At 44.5% G+C, this 25268-nt stretch overlaps 1 protein-coding gene and 1 pseudogene across 2 annotated transcripts; one reads left to right on the top strand and one right to left on the bottom strand.

Moving 5' to 3' along the window:
• The first annotated feature begins 8515 nt into the window (after window positions 1-8515).
• LOC307051308 (histone H3.3C-like) lies at window positions 8516-12410 on the top strand (annotated as a pseudogene). The gene is made up of 3 exons: window positions 8516-8813; window positions 9157-9244; window positions 12181-12410. The product of its transcript is annotated as a histone H3.3C-like (transcript).
• Window positions 12411-23966: 11556 nt separating this feature from the next.
• On the bottom strand, window positions 23967-24524 carry LOC307051309 (annexin-2 receptor-like; the record flags this gene model as incomplete). Its single annotated transcript, XM_079701612.1, has 1 exon — window positions 23967-24524. One exon carries the CDS (start codon window positions 24522-24524, stop codon window positions 23967-23969), a length of 558 nt encoding a protein of 185 aa, XP_079557738.1.
• Window positions 24525-25268: the final 744 nt, after the last annotated feature.

The raw sequence follows: 25268 nt of genomic DNA on the forward strand, positions 1-25268 counted from the left end.
TCACGTGCAGTATTTGGAGTACAGTTCTACAGTTCCTTTAGCAATTCTAAAATCCAAAATTTTATGCAACCTACACTTTGGTGTGTAAATTTTGGTACAAAACTCATTTGACAGCAAAATATGGCATAGACTGATGTGAGGCCATAGTGTACTCTATCCACAGTAGCATGAGTATTCATAGGAATGACTGGTTACTGGGACTGTCCTAGACCATGCAGACAGGTACACTCTATCAGGCAAGCTCTTATTGTCACTTTATAATTCCCTACATTTTAAATTATAACACACATCTAGACCCCAGTATTGTAATAAATATATTAGAGTATCTTTAATATTAAATAATGTATTAGCAATATCTAAAAATACAATTTTAGGTTGTTTTTGGTTGTAAAACTGACTAGTAGTGCTGAATACTGTAGAAGTGCCCTTTGCTGGTAGAAAGCTGGAGTCATTGCAGTATTTGATCATCCATAACATTGTTAAAGAAAATTCTGTTCTGGAATAGATTGCTTCTGCCATTACCCGTAACTATTTCTAGTAATGGGGTTTGCATGCTCCATTTTTTCTTTTCTTTTTACTTAAAAATTTTTTTTAAATTGACTTGAATTAGCCACCTCTACCTCTGCCCCTTGTACTTCCCAACAGCTAAAGCAGTGACTCACAGTATAAAGAGAATATTTTTAAGCTGTTAGGTTTTATTCTCAAAAAGATTGTTTTTTAAAAAGAAATGTTTTTGTGTAACTTTTAAGTAAGGGAAAGGAATTTTCATAAATGTACACAATGTCAAAATTTCTTACATGATTGCTAATTCATGCAATTCAATATGGGGCATGTGAACAGCAAGGTAACTATATGTAGCTATTTCCTCAAGTCTAGAAATGGATAATTTCAAGAAGGGAAGGCAGGCAGGAGACACAAAAGCAAAAATAAACTAATGGGACTACATCAAATCAAAAAGTTTCTGCACAGCAAAAGAAACTATCATCAAATTGAGAAGGCAACCTACTGAATGAGGGAAGATATATCTAATCACATATTTGATAAGGGGTTAATATCCAAAATATACAGAGAACTTTTACATTCTCTTAAGATTTTAACTCAAGTTATACAACTCAATTTATATGATTTAAACCCCAAAAAAAGCAAACAACCTCATTGAAAAATGGGCAGAGGACCTCAACCGACATTTTCCCAAAGAAGACACACAGATGGCCAGCAGACCCATGAAAGATGCTCAGCATCACTAATTATCAGGGACATGCACATCAAAACCACAATGAGATATCATCTCCCACCTGTCAGAATGGCTATTCTCCAAAAGACAGTAAATGACCAGTGTTGGAGAGAATGTGGAGAAAAGGGAACACTCATATACTGTTGGTGGGAATCGAAGTTGGTGCAACTACTATGGAAAACAGTAGGGAGATTCCTCAAAATCTAAAAATAGAAATACCATAGGATCCAGCTTTCCACTCCTGGGTATATGTCCAGAAAAAATGAAAACATGAATTCAAAAAGATACATGCACCTATTTACAATATCCAAGACATGGAAGCAACCCAAGTGCCTAAAAAAGGCTGACTGAATTAAGATGTGGTAAGTATATACAGTGGAATATTGCTCAGCCATAAAAAGAATGAAATTTTGCCATTTGCAGCAACATGGATGGACCTAGAGAATATTATGCTTAGTGAAATAAGCCAGACAAAGACAAATAGTGCATGATATCACTTATAAGTGGCATCTAAAAATAATACAAATGCATGTGTATGCAAAACAGAAACAGACTCACAGATATAGAAAACAAACTTGTGGTTACCAGAGGGGAGAGGGAAGAGTGAGGGACAAATTAGGGGTATGGAATTAACATATACAGACTACTATGTATAAAATAGATAAGCAACAAGGATATACTTTATAGCACAAGAATTACAGCCATTATCTTATAATAACCTATAATGGAATATAATCTGCAAAAATACTGAATCACTAGGTTGTATACCTGAAACTAATATAATATTGTAAATCAACTGTACTTCAATTTAAAAGAAGAAGATGTGGTATATATACACAATGGAATACTACTCAGTCATAAAAAGAATGAAATCCTGCCTTTTGCAACAACATGTGGACCTTGAGGGTATTATCTTAAGTGAAATAAATCAAAAGATAAAAGACAAAAACTATATGATTTCACTTATATGTGGAATCTAAAGAAACCCCAGACCAACCCCCCCAAAAAAAACTAAACCAAAAAAACTGAACAAACAAAATGAGAACAGATTGGTATCTACCATAAGGGATGGGGGTTGGGGGCTGGTTGGAATGGGTGATGGGGTCAAGTGTATGGTGATGGATGGTAACTAGATTTTGAGGATGAGCACTTTGTAATGAACATATGTGTTGAATCATACTGCTGTACACCTGAAACGTCTATACCAATTTTACCGCAATAGAAAAGAAGGAAAGGCAAAAAGAATATTTTATAGATTTCATAAGTGATCATTGAAATTGGTGTGAAATGAATGTAGATGGATTGTAGAATAAAATAAGCTTCCTTTCTTTATCCACTATTCCCACCTACAGGATATATCTGAATTCATATACCTAATAAATACCTACACAATCTATTCAATTTACTTTTTTTCAGGAAGGAAAGATAAAAATAATATACATTTCCTGGAACATTTGGGGGAAATAATGTGGCTTCAAAAGAGTCCCTGTCCAGCAACAAATCCAGAGAAATGAGCCTGCACCCTGCACTGCAATATCCAATCTAGAGAAAGAACAGATAAATACTGTTTATTCTAGTAAATAGAGAGCCTTATTTAGAAACTAGAATGGAAACTCCTGAAACCAGAAATTTCAGGCGTCTCTGTAAGTGGACTCTAGGTGTCTAGATGGTGGATCCTGAGAGCAGGAGCAGCTTCGAATGGCAAGTGATTATTGGAGGAACTTCAGAAGTGGTCCCAGGAAGCTGACTGCAGTTTTGCTGTGCTAAGTAGCAGAGATATGTCTGTCCAGGTGTGAACAGTGAATGGACGTTTGCATCGTAGATAAAGGAAGGTGCCTGGATGGCTGTAACACACAGAGGAGTGAGGTTTCCCAATGGGGAGCCCGCTTCCCTAGACAAACACCTACTGAGCAGCCCTCCAGCTGACATCTCTCTCCCTCCAAACTGTGCAAATCATGGCACTAGTTCCTTTCAACTTCCCTAGACAGAAGCTGCTCACTAAGAGGGGAGATGATGTATTCGGGGATCTTCAATTTACACACTCCAGATTACACTGTTATACTATTTAAATCAAATTTTACTGTTCTCTAGTGTCTTGGAAAAGCTTCTTGAATAATCACAATATTTTTCTCTTTCACTTTATTTATTTTGTATCTACCCTGGAAAATACAGTGTCATAACATAGAAACTAAATAAACTAAATATGGGGTCATATAATCTGACAGAGTGAAGAAGAAATTGTGAACACACCTTCAAATACCATCAGTTAGGTCTCCCCTATCAATTCCTTGGCTACATCTATGGTCAATCTGATAACTGATTAGGTCAATATCATATATTTGAGCAGTCAAAGTCAGCAATTAAACTATTCAATCAAATCTAACACAAAATTTAAATCATTCATCATAGTTACCTATTAAGTATGATTGGATGCTAGCAGAGACAGAGGACTCTGAGATTGCTGTGGTACAGATATATCTCACTAGGGCCACAGAAAGCCAGTATCTGCCTTCCCTCCATCAATGACCTTATTAATCTTTTTCTAGGCTGAGCCTGTGAATTGGATGTTCTCTCTCAATGATGAGGTTTTCCTTCCCCTAGATTTTCCATCACACTACTGAGATCTAAGTTGAAAGGACATGCTCATATCTCTAATAATGCTATTTTGACTCTTCAAGGTAAGTATAGTACCCTCCCAGTTACCTTCTTTCAATTAACTTAGAAAACATTCTTTATAGCACTTATACTAAAAGAGTTCTATTTGCTTATTTGTTGGCATGTTTACTGTCTGTCCCTCCCATGAAACTCAGACACTTTAGGACTTCCCTGGTGGCGCAGTGGTTAAGAATCCGCCTGCCATTGCAGGGGACACGGGTTCGAGCCCTGGTCCGGGAAAATCCCACATGCCACAGAGCAACCAAGCCCGTGTGCCACAACTACTGAGCCTGCGCGCCTAGAGCCCGTGCTCCGCAACAAGAGAAGCCACCGCAATGAGAAGCCCACGCAACGCAATGAAGAGTAGCCCCTGCTCACCGCAACTAGAGAAAGCCCACACGCAGCAACGAAGACCCAGTGCAGCCAGAAATAAATAAAAAAAAATTAAAAAAAAGAAAGTCAGACACTTTATGGCAGATCCCATGTCTGCTGGTTGATGGCTTTAGCTCCAGGATCATGTATACATGTAGTATAATATTGGTGCTTAGTAAGGCTTTGGGAATGAAAAAGGAATGGATATAGAAAAAAATATTCTCCAGCCACAGGCTGAACAGAGAAAGATCAGATATCACCGAAAAGGAGAAAAATAACTCTTGGGAGGATTTATTTGTTTGTTTTTCCTTGCTGCTTCTCAGAAATGCTGGTAAACATGCTGTGAGCATCAAATGCTGGGATGACCCAATCAATCAGATCTGACCAAAGCCACATTCAGCTCGGTTTTATTGGATGTCATTCAGAAGAGTATATTAATTTGCTTCTTCCCGGGGGTCTGGTATCCTGAAGCAATGTGCACTGAAAGTTAACACCAACGTCTGTGTTTCAGCATCTTAATTCTGATGTCTTAGAGGTCCTAGGCTAGAGGACTTCTGCTTCCTGCTCCTCTCTCTTGGCCCAGACATGCTGTTTCACGGTGTAAGAGAGTGAAGGCTTGGAGCTTCATCTGTCTTGCTGTGAGGATTCGGTTGTCTACAAGCAAGGGGCGGGAGCCTGGCTACTGCCTTCCCTGCACTGGGTAGAAGCCTGGGTCTGGACAACCTCCAGGGACTGAGCAGAGGCTCAGGGGAATGCTCCACTTCTGGTAGGATAGGACCTGCTGTGTGGGAGAGAAATAATGAGGACTCAGAGACTTTCTCTGTGCTATGAGAAGTTTGGAAGCTCCCAAAAAGGCCTGCCTGGGAGTTGACACTTGGGTCCCTGCCTGGTCCAACTTCAGCCCCAGAGAAGCCGAATATGGCAGATCAGGTGGCTGCCTGGATCCAGAAAATCTACAAAACCCTGGTGCAGGTAGTCACGGGGTGCCCACAGGGCAAGGACCTGGAATTCTGCCCTCTCTAAGCCTACCTGGTTGGCTATCTCAGCGCTTTCCCCTCTAAATTTGTTAGAACCATCCGCTTGAATTCAAGTCCCTTGCTACAGTCACCTCCTGCCCAGTGTCCTAGTTCCCCTACTGTACATTTGTTCTCTGGGATATCTTTTCAAAATCATGCCTTCCATTTTATTTCTAGGGCTGCATAGTTTGGGAGTGTGCAAATATGCCTATTGTTTATATATATTTTTTATCCTGTATTGGAAAACACGTCTGTTTTTTAACCACAATTTCTGGCTTGTAGAAGTGGAATTCTGGGTCAAGAGTATTCTTTTTTTTTTGAGAATTATTTATTTAGGCTGCACTGGGTCTTCATTTTGGTGTGCAGGTTCTTGATTGGTGTGTGCAGGTTTCTCTAGTCGCAGCGAGCGGGCTTAGTTGTGGTATGTGGGATCTTAGTTCCCTGACCAGGGATCAAACCTTAGGGCCCCCTGCATTGGGAGCTCGGAGTCTTAACCACTGGACCACCAGGGAAGTCCCCAAGGGTATTCATATTGAAATGCTTAATGCCTATTGTCACGTTGGCTTTCCAAAGACTCTTTCAAATTCATTTCTCAAAAGCTTCATTGGGGAGTTACTACTTTATCAATATTAGAACAAATGGAAAAGATTAATACAGACCACTGTGGTAGTCAAAGTTATATGTCATGGTTTCACTTTACATTCCTTTGATCTTAAGGAGCCCTGGCCCGGGTCCCAGCTCCCCTTTCAGCCACAGAACCCCCCTATACCGCTTCCAGGCCTGACTCTACCCACCCAAATCAATCCACAGGCAGAGAATAGGGAAGCACGTTTTAATCATTGCTCATAATTGGAATCAACATAAGAAACATGACAATTCTGAGTACAACTGCAAGAAAGCTCCTTAAGATAGTATGGATTCCCTGAAGAGGAATTTCTAATTGAGAGAGCTGTCAGTAATCCAGGAAAGGAGGGACAAATAAGGACTGGTCTGGCCCACAGAGTCCTCCAGGCTCATCCCAGAGCAAGGCGGGGCCCAGGGGAGAAGTCCAGCCAGGCAGGAGGAGGCCTCCACTGGGGTGACTCAGGCTCCAGGCCAGGCCATGGGTTGAAGGGGCGCCGTGGGCCGGACAGAAGGCTGCGACTCCCTTCCTTGCCGAGTTCCACAGGGTTTCAAGCCTCCACAGGGTTTCCGCAGCTTCGGGGTAGGGGATGGGGATCGTCCTGGGCTCCTGGAGGCCATCTGGCCGCGTGTCTGTCGGCCTCCGCTGCTGCGGGCATCTCCTGGCTGTTCAGGCCCGATTGTGCCCTGCGGTGTGTGGCTTCGGCTTCTTCTTGACGGGACTGTCGCTCCACCCCGGGTTAGCCGTTGGCTCCTGGGCTTGTGGGTCTCGCCAGCGTTTGTGGCCGCTCTCCGCCTGGGGACGGTGTGCGTGTCCGGGGCAAGCGCGCCGCGGCAGCCCACATGCACAGTAGTGCGCGTCCTCGCAGAACTGGGGGCTTTGGCAGGAGGGGCGGCTCAGCGCAGGGAAGTTATCCAGAGCCCAGGCCCAGGCCTGTTCTCGGTTGAGGCCCGGTGGCATGTGGGGCTCTGGATGTGGCCTCCTCCAGGACGGCTCTTCCCAGGTGTAGTATGCGTGCGGTTCCATGGCTTCAGCCTCCTTCCAGGCCAGACGCGTAGCGTGTCTAAGCAAAGGGGCGAATGATTCAGCCCCATGCTGAGTGTGCCTTTTATAGGGTCTCTCTAGTACAGGAGATCGGAAACCCCCGTCCAGAGAAGTGGGGATAGACACTCATTTGTCTTGCAAATTGCCTCGGAGCCTCTCGAGATTAAGGAGAAAACGGCATGTTGCTGGGAGGGGTTTGGAAATTCCGAGCGGTTTTGGTGATGGAGTTAAAGGAGGGGGATGGTAGGCGACAAGGGTCCCTGGCAGTTTCCATTCACTGGAAGAAGCCTCACTACTTGCAAGGAACAGCTATGCATATCACACCTCAAGTTCTCTTCTTTTAGCACAACAGAGAGGATGGACCAGTGTTAAGAGATGAAACAGCCAGGTTCCATCTTTGCCAGAACACAAAGTTAGTTCATGCTGCAGCTGGACTGAGATTCCAGGTCCTCCTGTTCCCACATCAGGTGGGGAAATGAGGAACAGAGTGATTAGGTAGGGGCGGGAAAAAGGAGAGTCCTATGCCTACTTAGAATTCTAATACTTCTATTTTGGTCTACACTAGTTCAGCCAAATCAAAGGGACACCTCAAGTTTGCCCTGATTTTCAAAGCTACAGGTCACATTGAATTGAGTGAACAGCATGTTTTTAATCGTGTTTGTTGATAGGGCCCCTATCCTGTTTTATGTAATTATGGACATTCTATCATTAGTGATTCTCATTTCTCTGCTCCCCTTAGGTGTAATTTTTCCTATTAATAACTATTGTATTTTTAATGTGTATTTGGTATTTTTCAGTGTTGTACTGTATATAATACTGTTTTGCGTGCCCACATATTCAATTCATGTAAAGGAAATGTGTTCTATTCTGATTTTATTCATTACTTTCCATTCTTTTGCTAATTTACAAGATCTTTATATGCAAATTTCATCTGCTGCTTCCAACTCATGCCTATTCCCCTCTGATGAGCTTCTGCCACACTTTACCCCTCCACTGTACCCCAGGGGACCTTCAGATTGCTACTGAGTTACCATTACCATATGGAATCATCTCTTATGGATCAGTGAGACACTTTCTCTAGGATAGGTACCCATAAGCACAAGTGTGGCACAGAAAATGTATAAGCCCAATTTAAGGGAGTACTACCAGATCCTTCTTTGGGATGACTGTGTTACAGCAGGCAGGTAGCTAGATATGAGCAGAGGAATGGGGACAGGGGCCAGGTGGCAGGAAATTACGCATCTTGTAAACAGCAGGGGTCCATGGGCAGACAAAGAAAAGCAGGAACCTCCAGACTGACAGGAAACCACAAGTTTGGCGTGATATGTGTCCTGGAAGCAGACAAAGAAAGGTGAGGAAAGGTGGGAATGCCCTGCACCTGGATGTAACCTGTTGCCCATTATGCTCTCATTACAATAAAATTATCCTTGCAGATAAGAAGTACCCATCATCTTTTCAATTATGTTCACAGCCACCTCTGTGATGCCGTTCGCTCTCCAACGCTAGAGCCTTCTCTAGCTCCCCAAGCTCCAGCTGAAGGTGAAGGAGGGTAAGTAAGGAGGTCTCTATACCATGGCTCTTACAAAGCAGACTGCCGCAAATCGACCGGTGTAAGAGCACCAGGGAAGCAACTGGCTACCAAAGCCGCTGGCAAGAGTGCGCCCTCTATTTGAGGGGTGTAGAAACCTCATCGTTACAGGCCTGGTACGGGGCATGTCCTGAAATTAGACGTTATCAGAAGCCCACTGAACTTCTGATTCGCAAACTTCCCTTCCAGCATCTGGTGCGGGAAATTGCTCAGGACTTCAAATCAGATCTGCGCTTCCGTAGTGCAGCTATTGGTGCTTTGCAGGAGGCAGAGGCCTATCTGGTTCGCCTTTTTTAAAAAAAATAAATTTTATTTATTTACTTATTTATTTGGCTGTGTTGGGTCTTCGTTTCTGTGCGAGGGCTTTCTCTAGTTGCGGCGAGTGGAGGCCACTCTTCATCGCGGTGCGCGGGCCTCTCACTGTCGCGGCCTCTCTTGTTGCGGAGCACAGGCTCCAGATGCGCAGGCTCAGTAGTTGTGGCTCATGGGCGTAGTTGCTCAGTAGTTGTGGCTCACGGGCCCAGTTGCTCTGTGGCATGTGGGATCTTCCCAGACCAGGGCTCGAACCCGTGTCCCCTGCATCGGCAGGCAGATTCTCAACCACTGCGCCACCAGGGAAGCCCTGGTTGGCCTTTTTGAAGGCACCAAACTGTGTGCTATCCATGCCAAACGTGTAACAATCATGCCAAAAAGACATCTAGCTAGCGCGCTGTGTATGTGGAGAACGTGCTTAAGAATCCACTAAGATGGGAAACATTTCATTCTTTAAAAAAAAATTCTCTTCTTCCTGTTATTGGTAGTTCTGAACGTTAGATATTTTTTCCCCCACGGGGTCAACTGGTACCTAAGTATACAATTGCAAGTGGAAAGATAGGGGACAGAAATAAAATATTGGCAGTTTTTCCATTTTCATTTGTGTGTGAATTTTTAACATAAATGCGGGGTCATAAAACATTAATGCAAGTCAAAATGTTTCAGTGAACAAGTTCTAGCAGTTCAACTTCATAACAATTATAAATAAACCTGTTAAAATTTTCTGGACAATACCAGCATTTGGATTTTTTTTAAAGCAAGTAAATTTCTTACTGACTGAAACTAAATGGTGTTTGTAGCATTTTTATCATACAGTAGATTCCACCCATTCACTATACTTTTCTGAGTTGTCCTACATGCAAGTACATGGGGTTTTTTTTTTGTTTTTTTTTAGCAGTACGCGGGCCTCTCACTGTTGTGGCCTCTCCCGTTGCGAAGCGCAGGCTCCGGATGCGCAGGCTCAGCAGCCATGGCTCACGGGCCCAGCTGCTCCACGGCATGTGGGATCTTCCCAGACTGGGGCACGAACCCGCGTCCCCTGCATCGGCAGGCGGACTCTCAACCACTGCCCCACCAGGGAAGTCCCAAGTACATGTTTTTATTGTTGTCTGTCTTCTGTGCTGCTCCTGTAAGTTTGCTATTAAAATACATTAAACTATATATAAAAAAAGTACCCATCATGCACCGACGCCATGACATTTCCGATTGAAGCTAAATAAAGACAAAAAGCCCTCCTCCCCTCGGGAAGCTGGAGCTGGGATGAAAATCAGGGAATATGACCCCCAAACTCCTCCTTCCCCAGTGAATATTCCGCCCCTTCATTTGTATGCCCCTCATAACCAGCTTGTCAAAAAAGCCCAGGGCAGCAGCTCCTCACCTGTCTGCCTGCTCTCCTTCTGAGAGTGTATTCTTTTTTTTTTTATTGCGGTACGCGGGCCTCTCACTGTTGTGGCCTCTCCCGTTGCGGAGCACAGGCTCCGGACGCGCACGCTCAGCGGCCATGGCTCACGGGCCCAGCCGCCCCGCGGCATGTGGGATCTTCCCGGACCGGGGCACGAACCCGTGTCCCCTGAATCGGCAGGCGGACTCCCAACCACTGCGCCACCAGGGAAGCCCTGAGAGTGTATTCTTGCTTAAATAAAATCTCACTTTACTTTCTTAACCTCCCTGCTTCATCTCCGAATTCTTTTGCGATGAGACAAGAACCTTAAATTCACCGGGACCAAATGCAGCCTTGACAGACAATAGTGCAGGAGGATTACAGATTACTCTATGCATACATTCCCCACATATTTGGTATGACCCAGCATTCTACCTCATGCCACGAGCTGCATGGTTCCAAAGAGAGCAGCTATGGTGGGTGTTCTGATTCAACATTTTTCTTTTTTGATTTCTGACAGTGTCTCTCTTGCGGGGCCAGTTTACAGTGTGGTTCTAGGTCTTTTCCCAAGGAATGTTCAGTCTGATGTCTGCGTCTTCCTTTTCCATCAAATTTCAGTTATCTTCTTCCTCTAATAAATCACATGTGTAAACAATTCCAGGGTTCTGTTTGTTTCCTAAAAAGCATAAAATAAATAAAACAGTGACAACACACTCATCTTCATCCTTACTAACTTATTACAATCTTCTTTCTTTAATTAACCTCTTAAAAATGAATCTAGGTGCCCTGAATGAAATATATATTTTTGAAGTTCACTTTCTGCGTTCAGGGTATTTTGAGGATGTTTGTTTTGTTATGATCATGATTTTTCAATGAGAAAAATGGAAAAAAGAAAAATTCCTCACAATATTTCATCTTGAACTTTTACAGTTTTCCCTTTGTACATGTATTTCTATCAAGAAATAAATAAAATATTTAAATAATGACGGTTTGTTTCTTTTCTATGTGTTACTTTAATTAATGTAGGATCCCAGGACAAAGTCAGGAGCTCTTCTGATCTTTGCTGGTCACTAAACTAGCCCAGTGATGGGGGCATCAGGAGTCTGAATATGGGGAGGGGCCAGGAATGGTGGTAGATGAGGGGCGCAGGGAATGGAGAGGAATTGAAACTGAAGATGGAAGAGCAGCTCCTTAGCTAGACCCAGAAGGAAAATTATCCAGTAGCAAGGTTTCTAGCTGAACCAGAATCCAGAGCCACATTCATCTTGGTCCCAAATTTGAAGGCTGACTTTGAGACCAACAATTGGAACTCCTTTGCCACTGGCCACTCTGGACACCCACCTCATACACACACCAAGCCTAGGGCTAGGAAGGGCACCTGCCCACACACCAAGAGGAGGAAAGAGCTTCTGGAAGTCCATGCTAGCATGACCCTCGCAAAAGTCAGGATCAGAGATCTGTCCCCTATCCCTTTTCATTTGCAGACTACTAATTGGATGCAAATCATTAAGGAGCCAGAGGAATGAGGTAGAGATGCCAGAGCACCTGGAAGATCTCAGAAAGGCCCCTGAGGAGGGCTAGGACCCTAGGAGGTACAGGAAGACTTAATTGGGGTAGATCCCAGACCCAGTGACGTTCTCAGAGATCCTGTCTGCCAGATCTCCTAGAGGACCAGTGCACGTCTGCAAATTTGACAAGCAGCCACCTGGCCACCTCTGTGTGCACAGGGGACTCCACCACCCTCCTCACACCCAGGAAGGTGAGAGCACCAGCCACCTCCACCCCTGCACCTCTTCCATCGCCAACAGTCAAAGTAGGAATAGACCTGAGAAAGAAGAATTTCGCATCTATGGACAATTTTATTAAAAGAGCGGGAAAAATGGGTACACATTTTTTGAAGACACAACGTCGCTCATCGTGTGAGCAAACTGAGTGATGTTGCTGCAATATCCGTAGCGGAGGACCATCCAGTGAAGGGTTTCAGCGGAAATCTCACGCTCCTAGGCGCCGAAGATGGAGGCAGCCCGTATTCTTACAGGTCTCAGCTCTTCGGATCCGCTGCCACCAGCATTGGGACGTGCGGTGGTGGCTCCCGGGGCAGGAGCCGGGCGATGCTCCGAGGGGTCCCCGCCGTCAGGGTGCTAGGGCTCCACTCGTTCATCCTAGGAAGCAGCGTCACCTGCTGAGGGAGGCTGCCTGGCTGTGGCTGCGGAGCTCCTCGTCATCGGCGGCCACCTCTCACGGGGACTCCTCTGGCTCCTGGTAGGTCGCGGGCATCCTGTCCTGGGCTGGCGGCTCTGAGCCCCGCCTGGAGATGGTCTGGTTTCTGAATCCTAACGCAGCGGCTTGCAGAGACTGGAAAGCAGTTTTCAGTTTAAATCCAGGTGATCCCAAGAGAGGTGGCTTCGGGCGGGGTCCAGAATCTGTCGATCTTTAGGCTGGGGGCGTCTTTGGCGCTGGCGACTCTTTTGCGCAACCCCAGGCCCTCTGCTCACCACCGGGAAGTTCTATTCCAGCACGTAGCTCTCAGACCAGCTGACACAGAGCACCATGCTAGCAGTGCTGGAGTAGAGACAAGCGCAGGTCCCTCTACCCAGGGGAATGGCCGTGGAGGGGACGCCTAGAGGATGGTCTGGGATGTGGGAACCAGGAGGATTGGGGTTTCGGCTTCTGATCCTATCCCACGGTGAGCCAGCTCTCTTGGGACCTCCAGTGAGAATTGTTTTCTGGTCTCTGGGCTTGTGCATTGCAACTGTCGGCGACATAGACCCAGATCTCAGCGCATCCAGTGGCGGGGCGCAGAGACGGCCTGGGGCCGACCCCTGCGACCCGTAAGGATCCATAAGAGGCGACCCCAGGAGAGGCGGACGCGACGGAGACCCATTGATGACGGATCTCAGAACCTCTCCAGGCGGGGTCGCCCGGCTCCGGGGGCTGAGCACTGGAGCCTGAGATCTCTCCTGGTGTGGACCCTTCCAAGCCTCATAGCTCAGCTCCTGCCTGCAAGGAGCCACCATCACCCGGTCCAGTGCTGCTGGAAGCGGAGCCTGTGCCTCCGCTGTCTGAGCTCCTAGGAGCCCTGAGACTTCCGCTCAGGAAGTCCATTGTCCATTCATTGGACAATGCCTCTGGTTTTACTCACATGGGGGGGCTTTTTTGATTTCTGACAGGGATGGGAGGGCTCAACAGAATAGGCTTGTGGAATAGATAGAAACAGCAGACAAAGAGAAACCAGAAGGCTGCTAAACTTTGGAATCCTAGGAAGAAGAACAAGCTAGCACAAAGAAAAGAAAATTCCAGGAAAAAAATTTTAATTTAAATTTAAGATCAGAGTATAGGAAGGTTTGAGAATATGAATGAGAAGGGTTGAGAGGAAATAGTGTAGAACAGGGAGAAGGTAAGAAAAAAAATAGCATGTAAATGGAGCTTGTAGACTGAAAAAAATGCACAACATAGAAGTTGAGAATTATATTTTATTCAGTGGACTTTCTGAGGACTTCAGGCTGGAGAGGCAGCCTCTCAAATAGCTCTGAGGGACTGCTCCAGAGATGTAAGGAAAGAGCCGGGATATATGAGTTTTGCAACGAAAACCAGGTAGTCGGAACATCACAAGATTACTGTTAATTTTTAGAAAACAGATTTTTCAAGTTAGTGAATTTAGCACTTTTCTATGTATGGAAGATGCAAGAGTCTGGGCTCATTGAAAACATTTCTTTGATATGCATCTTAGCTATCTAAGGCCAGTATCCTGTTCTTTCCCATCCTGAGTTCCCTCAGGATTCACCGTCTGGGGTGGCTGTAGAGTCTGATGGCTTGACGGCCGCAGCATCCTTTGTTTGCTGATAGGGTAGGTAACATTTTTCATCCACAGGCTGTGATGAAAGAAATTGAACAATAGGAACCGAATATCATGTGTCTCTGATGTGGTAACTGTTGAAAATTAGACTGTGTCAATTCATAATTTTTTTGAGTGGTAGATTTGTCAATTTAATGCATTATTGTAAACAAGTAATAAACGTAAATGTATGCGCCATTTGGGAAAATGTGTCTTTAACAAAAGATTAGGATTACTCTGTTGCTCATTATCATGTTTCTAATGGCCACTTGGGGGAAAAAAAAGGAAAATCTCTAAGTATTCTGTAACATTTAAAAAAATTTATTTATTTTTGGCTGCTTTGGGTCTTCATTGCTGCGCGCGGGCTTTCTCTAGTTGCAGCAAGCGGGGACTACTCTTTGTTGCGGTGCTCGGTCTTCTCATTGTGGTGGCTTCTCTTGTTGCGGAGCACGGGCTCTAGGCCCATGGGCTTCAGTAGTTGTGGTACATGGGCTCAGTTGCTCCGTGGCATGTGGGATCTTCCCAGACCAGGGATCGAACCCATGTCCCCTGCATTGGCAGGCAGATTCTTAACCACTGCGCCACCAGGGAAGTCCCTTTTGTAACACTTTTACTCTGAAAACATTATGGGTCAAGGAAAAAAAGCGTAAATGGAGGGGGAATTTGGCAACTGTGTGTTTGGCAGGCCACAGTGTAGTCATTTAAGGATGTTTTATTCTATTTCCTCACATCTTACTTTCTTGCAACTTTGTAAAGATAGATGAGGCAACTCTCTGAGCCATAGTTTCCCACTGAGGATGTGAAGTACTTCGCACAGCTCCTACCTCAGGAGTTCAAAGTTAATGATATAGTTTTCTTATTCTTCTAGCATTTTACCACTTGTTGTCCTTGCCCTGGGCTTCTGTTCCCAGTTGTCCAAACAAAACTGAATGTAAATTCAGAGCGCAAAAAGAAAAAGATGAACACAAATGTTAATCTTTGCTCTCTCTCCCCTTAAAAAACAACAAAAACCCTAATAAAAGTTAAAAGACCAAGAAGAAATGGGGGAATAATTTAAATTTTTTACAAAAGGTTAAATTCCAGGGCTTCCCTGGTGGCGCAGTGGTTGAGAGTCCACCTGCCGATGCAGGGGACACGGGTTCGTGCCCTGGTCCGGGAAGATCCCACATGTTGCGGAGCGGCTGGGCCCGTGAGCCATGGCCGCTGAGCCTGCGTGTCCGGAACCTGTGCTCCGCAACAGGAGAAGCCACAACAGTGAGAGGCCCGCGTACCGCAAAAAAAAAAAAAAAAAAAAAAAAAAAAAAAAAAAAAAAAAAAAAAAAAAGGTTAAATTCCATAAATAGAAAAATCTCTTTCAAACAAATAAGAGAGATAAGGCTGGGCTCATTAAATTTTTAAAAAATGCAAATCAAAACAATGAGATATAATTTAGACTAATATATGCTAATATGTGAAACTTTTCATTATAACCAACGTTGGTGAACTAGTAACTCCCAAACACTACTGGTAGGAATGAATTTGATAGGATCTTTAGAATCATAATACAGCAACATGCATTAAACATTTCAACATCAATACTTTTTTGACTGGAAATTTCCTTTCTTGTATAAGCAAGAAATTATATTTAAAAACAAACGTGTTTTTCAGTAAAGGACTGAGAAAAATAAATCATGATGCATCTGCACAATCCAAAATTATGCAGTCCTTAGAAATAGAATGGATGCATTATTTTGGAAATACATCCCAGTGGTTATCATTATAGTATGGGGTCCTCAGCTCTGGACAGGCTGGTGGCCGTAGCACCAGGGTTGGAAGGCATGGTCTGAGTGGGAGGGGAAAGCACTGGGGCTCCCATGCCCAGCTACGAATAGAGAAGAACAGAATTCCAAAACCCCTGCCTCCGTGAGCACTGTCTCTCAGTTCTGAGTCCAAATGGGAAATTCTGGCATTTCTCCATCACATGCAGCTATTTTGTATGCAGCACTCTCCTCTGCTGGAGATGAATTAGGCTCAGACGGGAGCGCCAAGACAAGACTCTGTCCCAGAGCCCCGAGCACCTTGGAACCAAGCCCAGCCCAGCTGACCCCCGCAGGAGAGAGGGACCCGGCCGAGGAACTCGACGGCCCCGTGCTCCAGCAGCTTCCCTTGGCCAGGCCGGCCAGACCCAGCGGCGACAGACAGCAGGACATCGAGATTCCTGACAGCGGGCCCCCTTCTGACAGCCGCCCTCCTCCGGTCCCCGTTTGGTGGAGCCACGAGCGCCTCCTCTCGGGCTGCTTGGAGCGGTTTGGTCGCACCCTGCGCACCTTGAGCTGCGGCTGCTGCAGGTCCATCTTCGGCGCCTAGGAACCCTGAGATTGCAGCCGGAGTTTTGGGCACTTGGCCTGTGAAAAGATTCTGGGTTACAAAACCTGCCCTCTTGCATGGAATAAAAATGCAGTAAGGGCTTCCCTGGTGGCGCAGTGGTTGGGAGTCCGCCTGCCGATGCAGGGGATACGGGTTCGTGCCCCGGTCTGGGAGGATCCCACATGCCGCGGAGCGGCTGGGCCCGTGAGCCATGGCCACTGAGCCTGTGCTCCGGAGCCTGTGCTCCGCAGGGGGAGAGGCCACAACAGTGAGAGGCCCGCCTACCGCAAAAAAAAAAAAAAAAAAAAAAAATGCATTAAGACCTAACTTTCGAGTTCGTTGTCAATGTTTGCTTCTCTTTCCCCTTGAGTTTCTCGTTGCAGTTCTGGTCGCTTAGCACTTGCAACTTGCTTGTTGGACAGCGAGCACAGGGGGAAAAAAACCTGATATATCCGCTATTTCGCCCAGCTGGTCGTTTGCCAGTGGCAGTACCACCCGTGTTGCAGAGCCGGAGACTGCTCGCCGGCTGGCAACAGCGGTAGTCGCTTCCTGCGGGCGCTCGCTCCTTCCCAGTACTTTTAAACGTCCGGGGACTCTGTTTTCTGGGTCGAGTCTCTGATTGGTGCACCGGGAGGGCGGTTTCCCCGTCCATCCGGAAGTGTTTCTGAAGGAGCGCACCAAACCTGGTCGTGTTTCTGGGCCGCAGGCGGGTTGACTCTTTCTCGCCGGCAGCACAGCTACTTGAGCAGCCCCGGGTGTTTTCCTTGGCAAAAGCGGTAAGCTGCACCGAAACCGCCGGTTTCTCACCCTCCTGTTCCATCGGAGTGCGGGGCGTGGCGAAGCTCTCCGCTTCATAACCCCTAAACTCGGCCAGGAGCTAACTGGGTCCTAGCACCGCCGCAGCCCCGCCCTCCCACGCCTATCTCATAGTCGTATCTCTTGGGGGTGGCACGGAGCCCCTGTTCCCGTTGGCACTTTCCGTGGTTGTTCTGAGCCCGAGGGTTTTCTCTCACAGAACGCGTTTGCCTAGATGTGATTACGGTGAAAATAAGGGCCTTTTTTTAACCTTTGAAATTTTGGTAATTACTTTGGGGGTGTCCAGACTGCACGGTTTGATTATAAGTGATTACCTTGTTCCATTTCCGAAGAATGACATTCTTTTATTCCTATCAGAGGCATTTTCAAGAAATAACATAAATTCAAGTGTTGCTTATGTTTATGAGATAACGTAGATTTAATTTTGCTTAGGCGGCCTAAATGGTTTGGTTGGCTCTGGTTATTTTGAAGCATGGTGGATTGTACATTCATTTACCATTCTTCATTAAAGGTACTGAAGTTTTAAAATTTTGTATTGTTGTATGTACACCTTTAAGTAATTAATTTAGTAATTAATTTTCAGTATATTAGCTTATTTGGAAATGATTTAGGTATTCAAGGAACATCCATCATTTAACTTTGTATAAACATTTATGTTCCTTATAGCTCCTTACGTTGCTGTGTATTATGTATATGTTTGGATTTGATATTAGACATTTAACTGTCCTCTTAGGTTATTTTTCTTGCTTACAAATTTTGTTAGATAGAGATAGCATGAGCTTATTTGACCAGTAAGCGCATGTAGATAAAGTTTTATGTTTGCTTTATAGTAATCTTTACAATTCTGAAGACATGGGCATTTTATTGAAACCTAAAAGCTTAAAGTAGCCTGTATTTACCAAAGATTATTCCAGGACATATGAACTTGAAAAACCTTTTGGGTTAGTTTCTATAATTCTGAGAGTTCATGGCATAACTTATATATTTACTTATTTTTCTTTTGCCAATTAGAGATCTTTAAACATATCACACATACATAACAAACAAACTTACATATACATAAACCTTTAGATACACAGTAATAGATTTACACAAATAGACATACACAGATTGTAGATTTGTAGATATTGTAGATTTTATTTTAAATTTTTAACTATGTGTCAGGTGCAATAATACAAAACTCAGAAGATTAGCTGATTAAGTTAACGTTACCTGTTTAGATGGCTAAAGCTTTCTACTAATGTTTTTTTTCCATTATAAAGATTCTTTTAGTGAAGCTATTTATGGAATCATTTTGTCTTTTAGTAGCTTCTGCATACAAATGAAAGAATGAATTCTATTGCCTCCAGAGTTTCTGGGATTCTCTCTGTTTTTCTGGGAACTCTGAAAGTGGTCTCATGTAATAGTTCCCCGAAGTGGCCACAGTAATTACAATTGTTGATGAAAATTCAGTTAACAATCAAGTTAAGGAGAAAAAAGGTAATTTTATTTGAGTCAAGCTGAGGATCATAACGTGGGAGACAGGCTGTCTGAAGCTCTGATAACTGGTCCTACTGTTAGCAAAGACACAGTCATTTACATTTTTGAAACCAAGGATCCTTCATCAAAATGACATACTGACGTTTTACATAAAGTTTACACAGTCTAGGTACACAGATACACAGTCTAGGTAAACACAAACGAATTGAGCAGTAAGTCACAATGACCACCTACAGAGTTGGAAAGAATGCTTATCTTTAAGAAGCCACATTGCTAGCATCGGAAGAAAGGAACAAATTGATCTTTGCTGAGGAGCAGGCATTCCCATCTTTGAGGAGGTCTGGTTAATATGTGATGCAGATGCATTAGGGAGGGGTGAGGCTCAAGTGAAGAGAGAAGAGAGAATTTTATGCTTAACTTTTCTTTACCTGTCTTAAAATATAATTTCCTTTTCCACTTTCCCCTTTTGATCATTAATCTTTAGATAGCATTAGGTGATCAAATATTTGTTCCCCCAATAACAGGATCTTTGCTTACTTGCTCTGGATCCATCATGTCCCTCAGTCTTATTACCCCAGTTCTTTCTTTCCTTTTTAGGAGTTATGCTAGTAGAATGCTTGGCAAAGGCTGATAGACAATCATGCTCCAACAGATACTTACAGCTTTAAAAAAAAAATTAGGTCTAAACCATATTTGTGTGGTAGGGTCAAAATTCCCCCTTTTTGTTACCGTATCTGTTTGTCTTCTTTAATAGCAATTTCTTGAGCTTATAGATGACATCTTTTACTGGATTAGCAGGGTTAACAGAGAGCAGTGGACAGAAAATTTCAAGGCTTTATGGCGTGAGTATTTAAAGCTGCCTGTTTGGCTGCAGCATCAGCAAGCTGATTTCCTTTAGCTTCCATAGTGTCGGATTTGGAATGTCCTGGTGTCAGTAATTGCTGTTTTTTTGGCAGTTGTATTGCAGTTAATAATTGCAATCTGTTTTTCGTTTTTTAGGTTGTCCTGAAGAAGTTAAAAACCTCTTTGTTCCCATAGTATTCCAAAGTTGTGTGCCACTCCAGAAGGCATTGCAACTGTCAGTATAAATATTTGCTAGCTGGTCTTTAGCAAGTTGAAAAGCTAAGGTTAGGGCAATTAATTCAGCTTGTTGTGCTGACTTTTTCTGGTAAATAGGAGCTTTCACTTATGTTCACTGTGAGTGTTATTGCATATCCAACTCTATAATGCCCCTGCTTATCCTTTAAGTAGAACCCATCTGTAAATCAAATTAGATTAGTCTTATCCATAGTAGCTTCTTGTCATTCCTGGGAACAAGAAGATAATCTGTTAATAAAATGCAGTCATGATTGTCTTCTTCCTGTAGTTCTGGAAGCAAAGTTGCAGCCTTAAGGTTATTACAGAAAGCAGCAATACTTCATAAGAAACTAGTCGGGTTACAGAAGTGCTGAGTGTGGTGAGAGTTTAGAAGGACTCAGCTGAGTGTGGAACATAAATAAAGAATACCCCCATTGCTATTTCTTCAATAGTCTTATGTAAGAGTGAAATAGCCCCCATACAAGGTGGAAGTCCTTTTGCTACAGAATCAAATTTAGTTTTAGAGCATAAAAGCAAGTCATCTACAAACATTTTTGTAAAAGCATCAGAGTAAGACAACTCTATAAGTGACAAAACACTTAAAAAACATAGTTAAAGACCCGATTACAATGCAGTTGTTAAGGAAATTTGGCTATTTCTGTGACATACAACACTTTAAAATAATAACTAGAAATGTGACTGAGAACATACCACAACATTTCAAATTTTAGGGAGTTCATATAATTTCTAGAATATTAGAACCTTCTAAGAAGGTTTATCATTACTTATTTGACAATATTTCCCATGTAATTTAACATACCAAAAAAGGCTAATTAGTTTAGTATCTCTCCTTGAGGTGTTCAGGGACCCTCTGAAACATTCCGAAGTTAACTAGAGGTCAAAAGAACATTTAGAATTTGATTTGAGGAAGTTTGTCAAAGATACCAAAAGGGTTTTTTTTAATCTTTATTGGAGTATAATTGCTTGACAATGGTGTGTTAGTTTCTGCTTTATAACAAAGTGAATCAGTTATACATATACATATGTTCCCATATCTCTTCCCTCTTGCATCTCCCTCCCTCCCACCCTCCCTATCCCACCCCTCTAGGTGGTCACAAAGCACCGAGCTGATTTCCCAGTGCTATGAGGCTGCTTCCCACTATCTACCTACCTTACATTTGGTAGTGTATATATGTCCATGCCACTCTCTCACTTTGTCGCAGCTTACCCTTCCCCCTCCCCATATCCTCAAGTCCATTCTCTAGTAGGTCTCTGTCTTTATTCCTGTCTTACCCCTAGGTTCTTCATGACATTTCTTTCTTAAATTCCATATATATTTGTTAGCATACGGTATTTGTCTTTCTCTTTCTGACTTACTTCACTCTGTATGACAGACTCTAGGTCCATCCACCTCATTACAAATAGCTCAATTTCGTTTCTTTTTTTTTTTTTTTTTTGCGGTACGTGGGCCTCTCCCGTTGCGGAGCACAGGCTCTGGACGCGCAGGCTCAGCGGTCATGACTCACGGGCCTAGCCGCTCCGCGGCATGTGGGATCTTCCCGGACCGGGGCATGAACCCTTGTCGCCTGCATTGGCAGGTGGATTGTCAACCACTGAGCCACCAGGGAAGCCCAAAGGCAGATTCTTAACCACTGGACCACCAGGGAAATCCCAGTTGCCTTCTCATTTTGATGATAGTTTCTATGGCAGTGCAGAAGTTTTCAGTTTGATGTAGTCCCACTAGTTTATTTTTGCTTTTGTTTTCCCTGCCTACCTTCCCCTCTTGAAATCATTCCATTTCTAGACTTGAAAAAATAGCTACCTGGTAGATACCTTGCTGTTTCACATTCCCAATATTGAATTACATGAATTAGCAATCATGCAAGAAATTTTGCCATCATAGACATTTGTGAAAATTCCTTTTGCTTGCTTAATACATTCTACAAAAATTCCAGCATCCTTCTTTATCCCATGGCTTCCTGCTTTGGCTGTAGTGGAAGGACAAGGAGCCCAGGCAGGGGTGGCTGGTGCCATTCAGGTTCAAGACAGTTAAAAATAAAAGAAAAGGAAAAGGAAGAAAAAATAAATAAAATGAAAATAAAAAAGGAACACATAAACCCCATTACTAGAAATATTTACAGGTAAAGGCAGCAGCCATCTATGCCAGAAGAGAATTTTCTCTAACAATGAAATAGATGATCATATACTGCAATAACTCCAGCTTTCCACCAGCAAAGGGCACTTCTATAGCATTCAGCATTGCTTGTCATTTTCATAACTAAAAACAACCTAAATTTATAATTTTACATATTGCAAATACACTATTTAGTATTAAATATATTCTAATATATTTAATAAAATACTAGGGTCTAGATGTATGCTATAATTTAAAATGCAAGAAGTTATAAAGTGATAATAAGAGCTTGCCTGATAGACTGTACCTGTCTGCATACTCTAGGACAGTCCCAGTAATCAGACATTCCTATGAATACTTATGTTACTTTGGAGAGAGAACACTATGGCCTCACATCAATCTATGCCATAGTTTGCTGTCAAATGAGTTTTGCACAGAAATTTACACACAAAAGGGTAGATTCCATAAAATTTTGGATTTTAGAATCGCTAAAGGAACTGTAGAACTGTACTCCAAATCCTGCTAGTGACTCCTGACAAGTGAATTTATAGAGAACTGTGTCTTTCCATGAATTCAAGGCCTATTTCATTTATTTGTCTGAGAGTTGAAGATTTGAAATGATTACTGAAAAAGTGAGGATGAAATTTTAAAATAATTTATTTCTTTATTTCCAGTTCTCACTGATTTCATTTCTCACATACACTCTTTAAGAATTAAAGGACAAAAAAAGAATTAAAGGACAAAGTAGGAAATTAAAGGACATTAATAAAGACATAGCAGTGTCTATAAGACACACCCACGTCATCACATCCTCTTGTTATGAGCTGTATGTTTCCCATGTTCAGGCTTCACTAGAAAAATTCCGTTTGAGTCTAAAAAAGTAAAATATCACTCTGTGGTCTAATAGAGAATATTTTTTGCATCCCCTGGGGACCGGCCAGGGTTACATACTGGTTGAGCCACAGCATCCAGGCTGCACAGGTGGCCCATGGAATCCTGGCAGGGAAAGGAGAGAAAAGGTGAGGTTGGGTGGGATGCCAGAAACCAGAGCGATGAGGTGAAGGGTTTCCAGGAAACCGCTCCCGAGGCCGGGAGTCCCCACATTCAGACGCCTGTGAGATTAATCCCAGTGAAGGCTTTTGCCCCCAGAGAAATCACAGCAGTTGAGAAATTCTCAGTATAATTGTATTAACATTTATGAAGCACTTACACTTTGCCTGCCATTGTGCTCTCAGGCCCCGTTTCCAACCCCGGATTGGGTGGACACTCTAGTTCAACTCCGAATGGTAATGAGAAGAAGTCAGGCGCCTTGGGAAGTCGCCAGGCTGGAGTTAGGAAGTGACGCGAGCCTAACCGCTGCAGAATCTGGCCGCAGACACGCCCCACCTCAAAAGACAATCCCTGGTTTCCTCTTGTCCGGGGCCCCAGCGCTCTGGCTGCAGGTCAGCTCTGAGGTGGGGCCTGGAAGTCGGGTTTGGGGCGAGCAGGAAGAAGGGACACGCCCAGGAGAGTGCCTGAGGGCGACGGAAGCTCTGCGCTCCCCGAGGCCAATGCTTCTAGATGCGTTTGGAGTGGCGACAGGCGCTGGGGGCCGTGGAGCAACGTGAAGGTAACTGGACGGCCCCACAGATGGACTGGAAGGGCCAGGGCGAGGGCGCAGGAGCGTTCGTCGGGCGAAGCGGAGTTCCCAGGGCTGCTGGCCGCTCTTTGCTGGATGTCTCGGAGCCCAGCACGTGTGACCCAGTTTGGCAACGCCTATGCTGGACCCCTGGCCGCCCGGTGTGCCCAAGAGACCCCACCGGTCTCCCCCCGCCCAGCAAATCAGGGGACTGAGGGTCCCTGGTGAGAACTGGCACCGGCCACCCCGCCCCTGCGTCGGGTCCTTCCCCAAAAGCCAAAGTAAGAGAGAGAAAGGCGTTGGCATTTGGTATAATTTATTAAGTAAACGAAAGAAAAATTCACAAATGTCTCTGAAGACGAATTCTTCCATGATTGCTAAACGGAGAGGTGTTATTGTAATAACATCTGTCGCAAGGGATCATCCAATGAAGGGTCTCAGCGGAGATGAGGGCTCCTGGGTCCAAAGGCGGCGGGAGAGGCAGCCCAGGGTCTTCCCGGCCACTGCGTGTAGGTCCGCGGCCAGCAGCTTTGGGACGTCCGGTGGTGTCTCTCCAGGCCAGGAGGAGGGCGATGCTCCGGAAGGGTCCCCGCGGTCAGAGGTCTCGGGTTCCAGGTGTTGGGTCCCCGATGCCGCAAGACCCGCCCAGGGAAGCTTTGCGGGTGGGCGGCAGCTCCAGCTCCTGAGGGCGACTGTGGCTCCTGGCGGGTCGCGGGCGTCGTGTCCGGGGCGGGCGGCCCAGCGCCCAGCCTGCAGGTGCTCTGCGCTCGGGGTCCGTGTTTCGGGCAGTGTGGGTGCAGACACCCGCAGGCGGTAGAAAGTTGTTCCCCATTGAAGTCCTCGTCGTCCCCAGAGAGCTGGCCCAGCGTAGGATAGAAAGGGAGCTGCCATTCCTCAGGGTCCGCTAAGCTCAAGATTTGCAGCATCTCTGGTTCCTGGGACTCCTCTGCGGAATCCCAGGCCTCGCGCATGCAGCGGGGAAAGTTCGGCTCCATCGCTTCAGCCCCTGAGAGGAGGAGAAGTTTTCAGGGATCCCTTCCTTGAGAATTTATACCTTCTCGTCCAACTTTTTAGCTGTCCAACCAGAGGATATTAGGATGGGTGGTGTCGTTTTTCTCAGGTTTCTAATTGGTTCAGAAGGCAGGACCTGAGGAGATTAAGGGAAAATCCAGTCATCTTTGATGAAGTTATTTAAGTTGATTTTGTAGATTGAGAGAATTAACATTTTTGTGTTGTTTGTTTTTAAAGGAACAACAGGTACAGGGCTCTGTCAAGACAAGCTATTTTGGAAGGTTACTCCTTTATGAAAAGTATCTTGTGTGGCTGACACTTTTAGGTAACTGTAAGTTCATTGATTCTCAGGGCACTTCTGCTTGAAAAGTACCATCAGATTTTACCCAGATGATCAGAATGAAATGTTGGTCATCTTTGCATGAAATCACGCTGCTGGTCAGTGACAGAAGTCAGACTCCCATCCTGGTCTTCTGTTTGTCAATTTATAAGTTAAAATAGTTTCAGAATTTCAGCCAACATGTAGGAGAGGAGGGGTCAGGTCTAGGGACCTAGATGCAGACTGTTTGGGTACAAGTTCTATTATTTCTGTATGACTCAGCTAGTTACCTAACCTCTCTTGTCCTCATATTTTTACCTGGATGATAGCTAAACATTAACATTTTACAAAGTAGCTTGTATGATTAAATTGAATAACAAAGTCAAGTAATTAGATATCTCTGGCAGAA

Source organism: Hyperoodon ampullatus (assembly GCF_949752795.1).
Source record: "Hyperoodon ampullatus genome assembly, chromosome: 4".
Lineage (NCBI taxonomy): Eukaryota > Metazoa > Chordata > Mammalia > Artiodactyla > Ziphiidae > Hyperoodon > Hyperoodon ampullatus.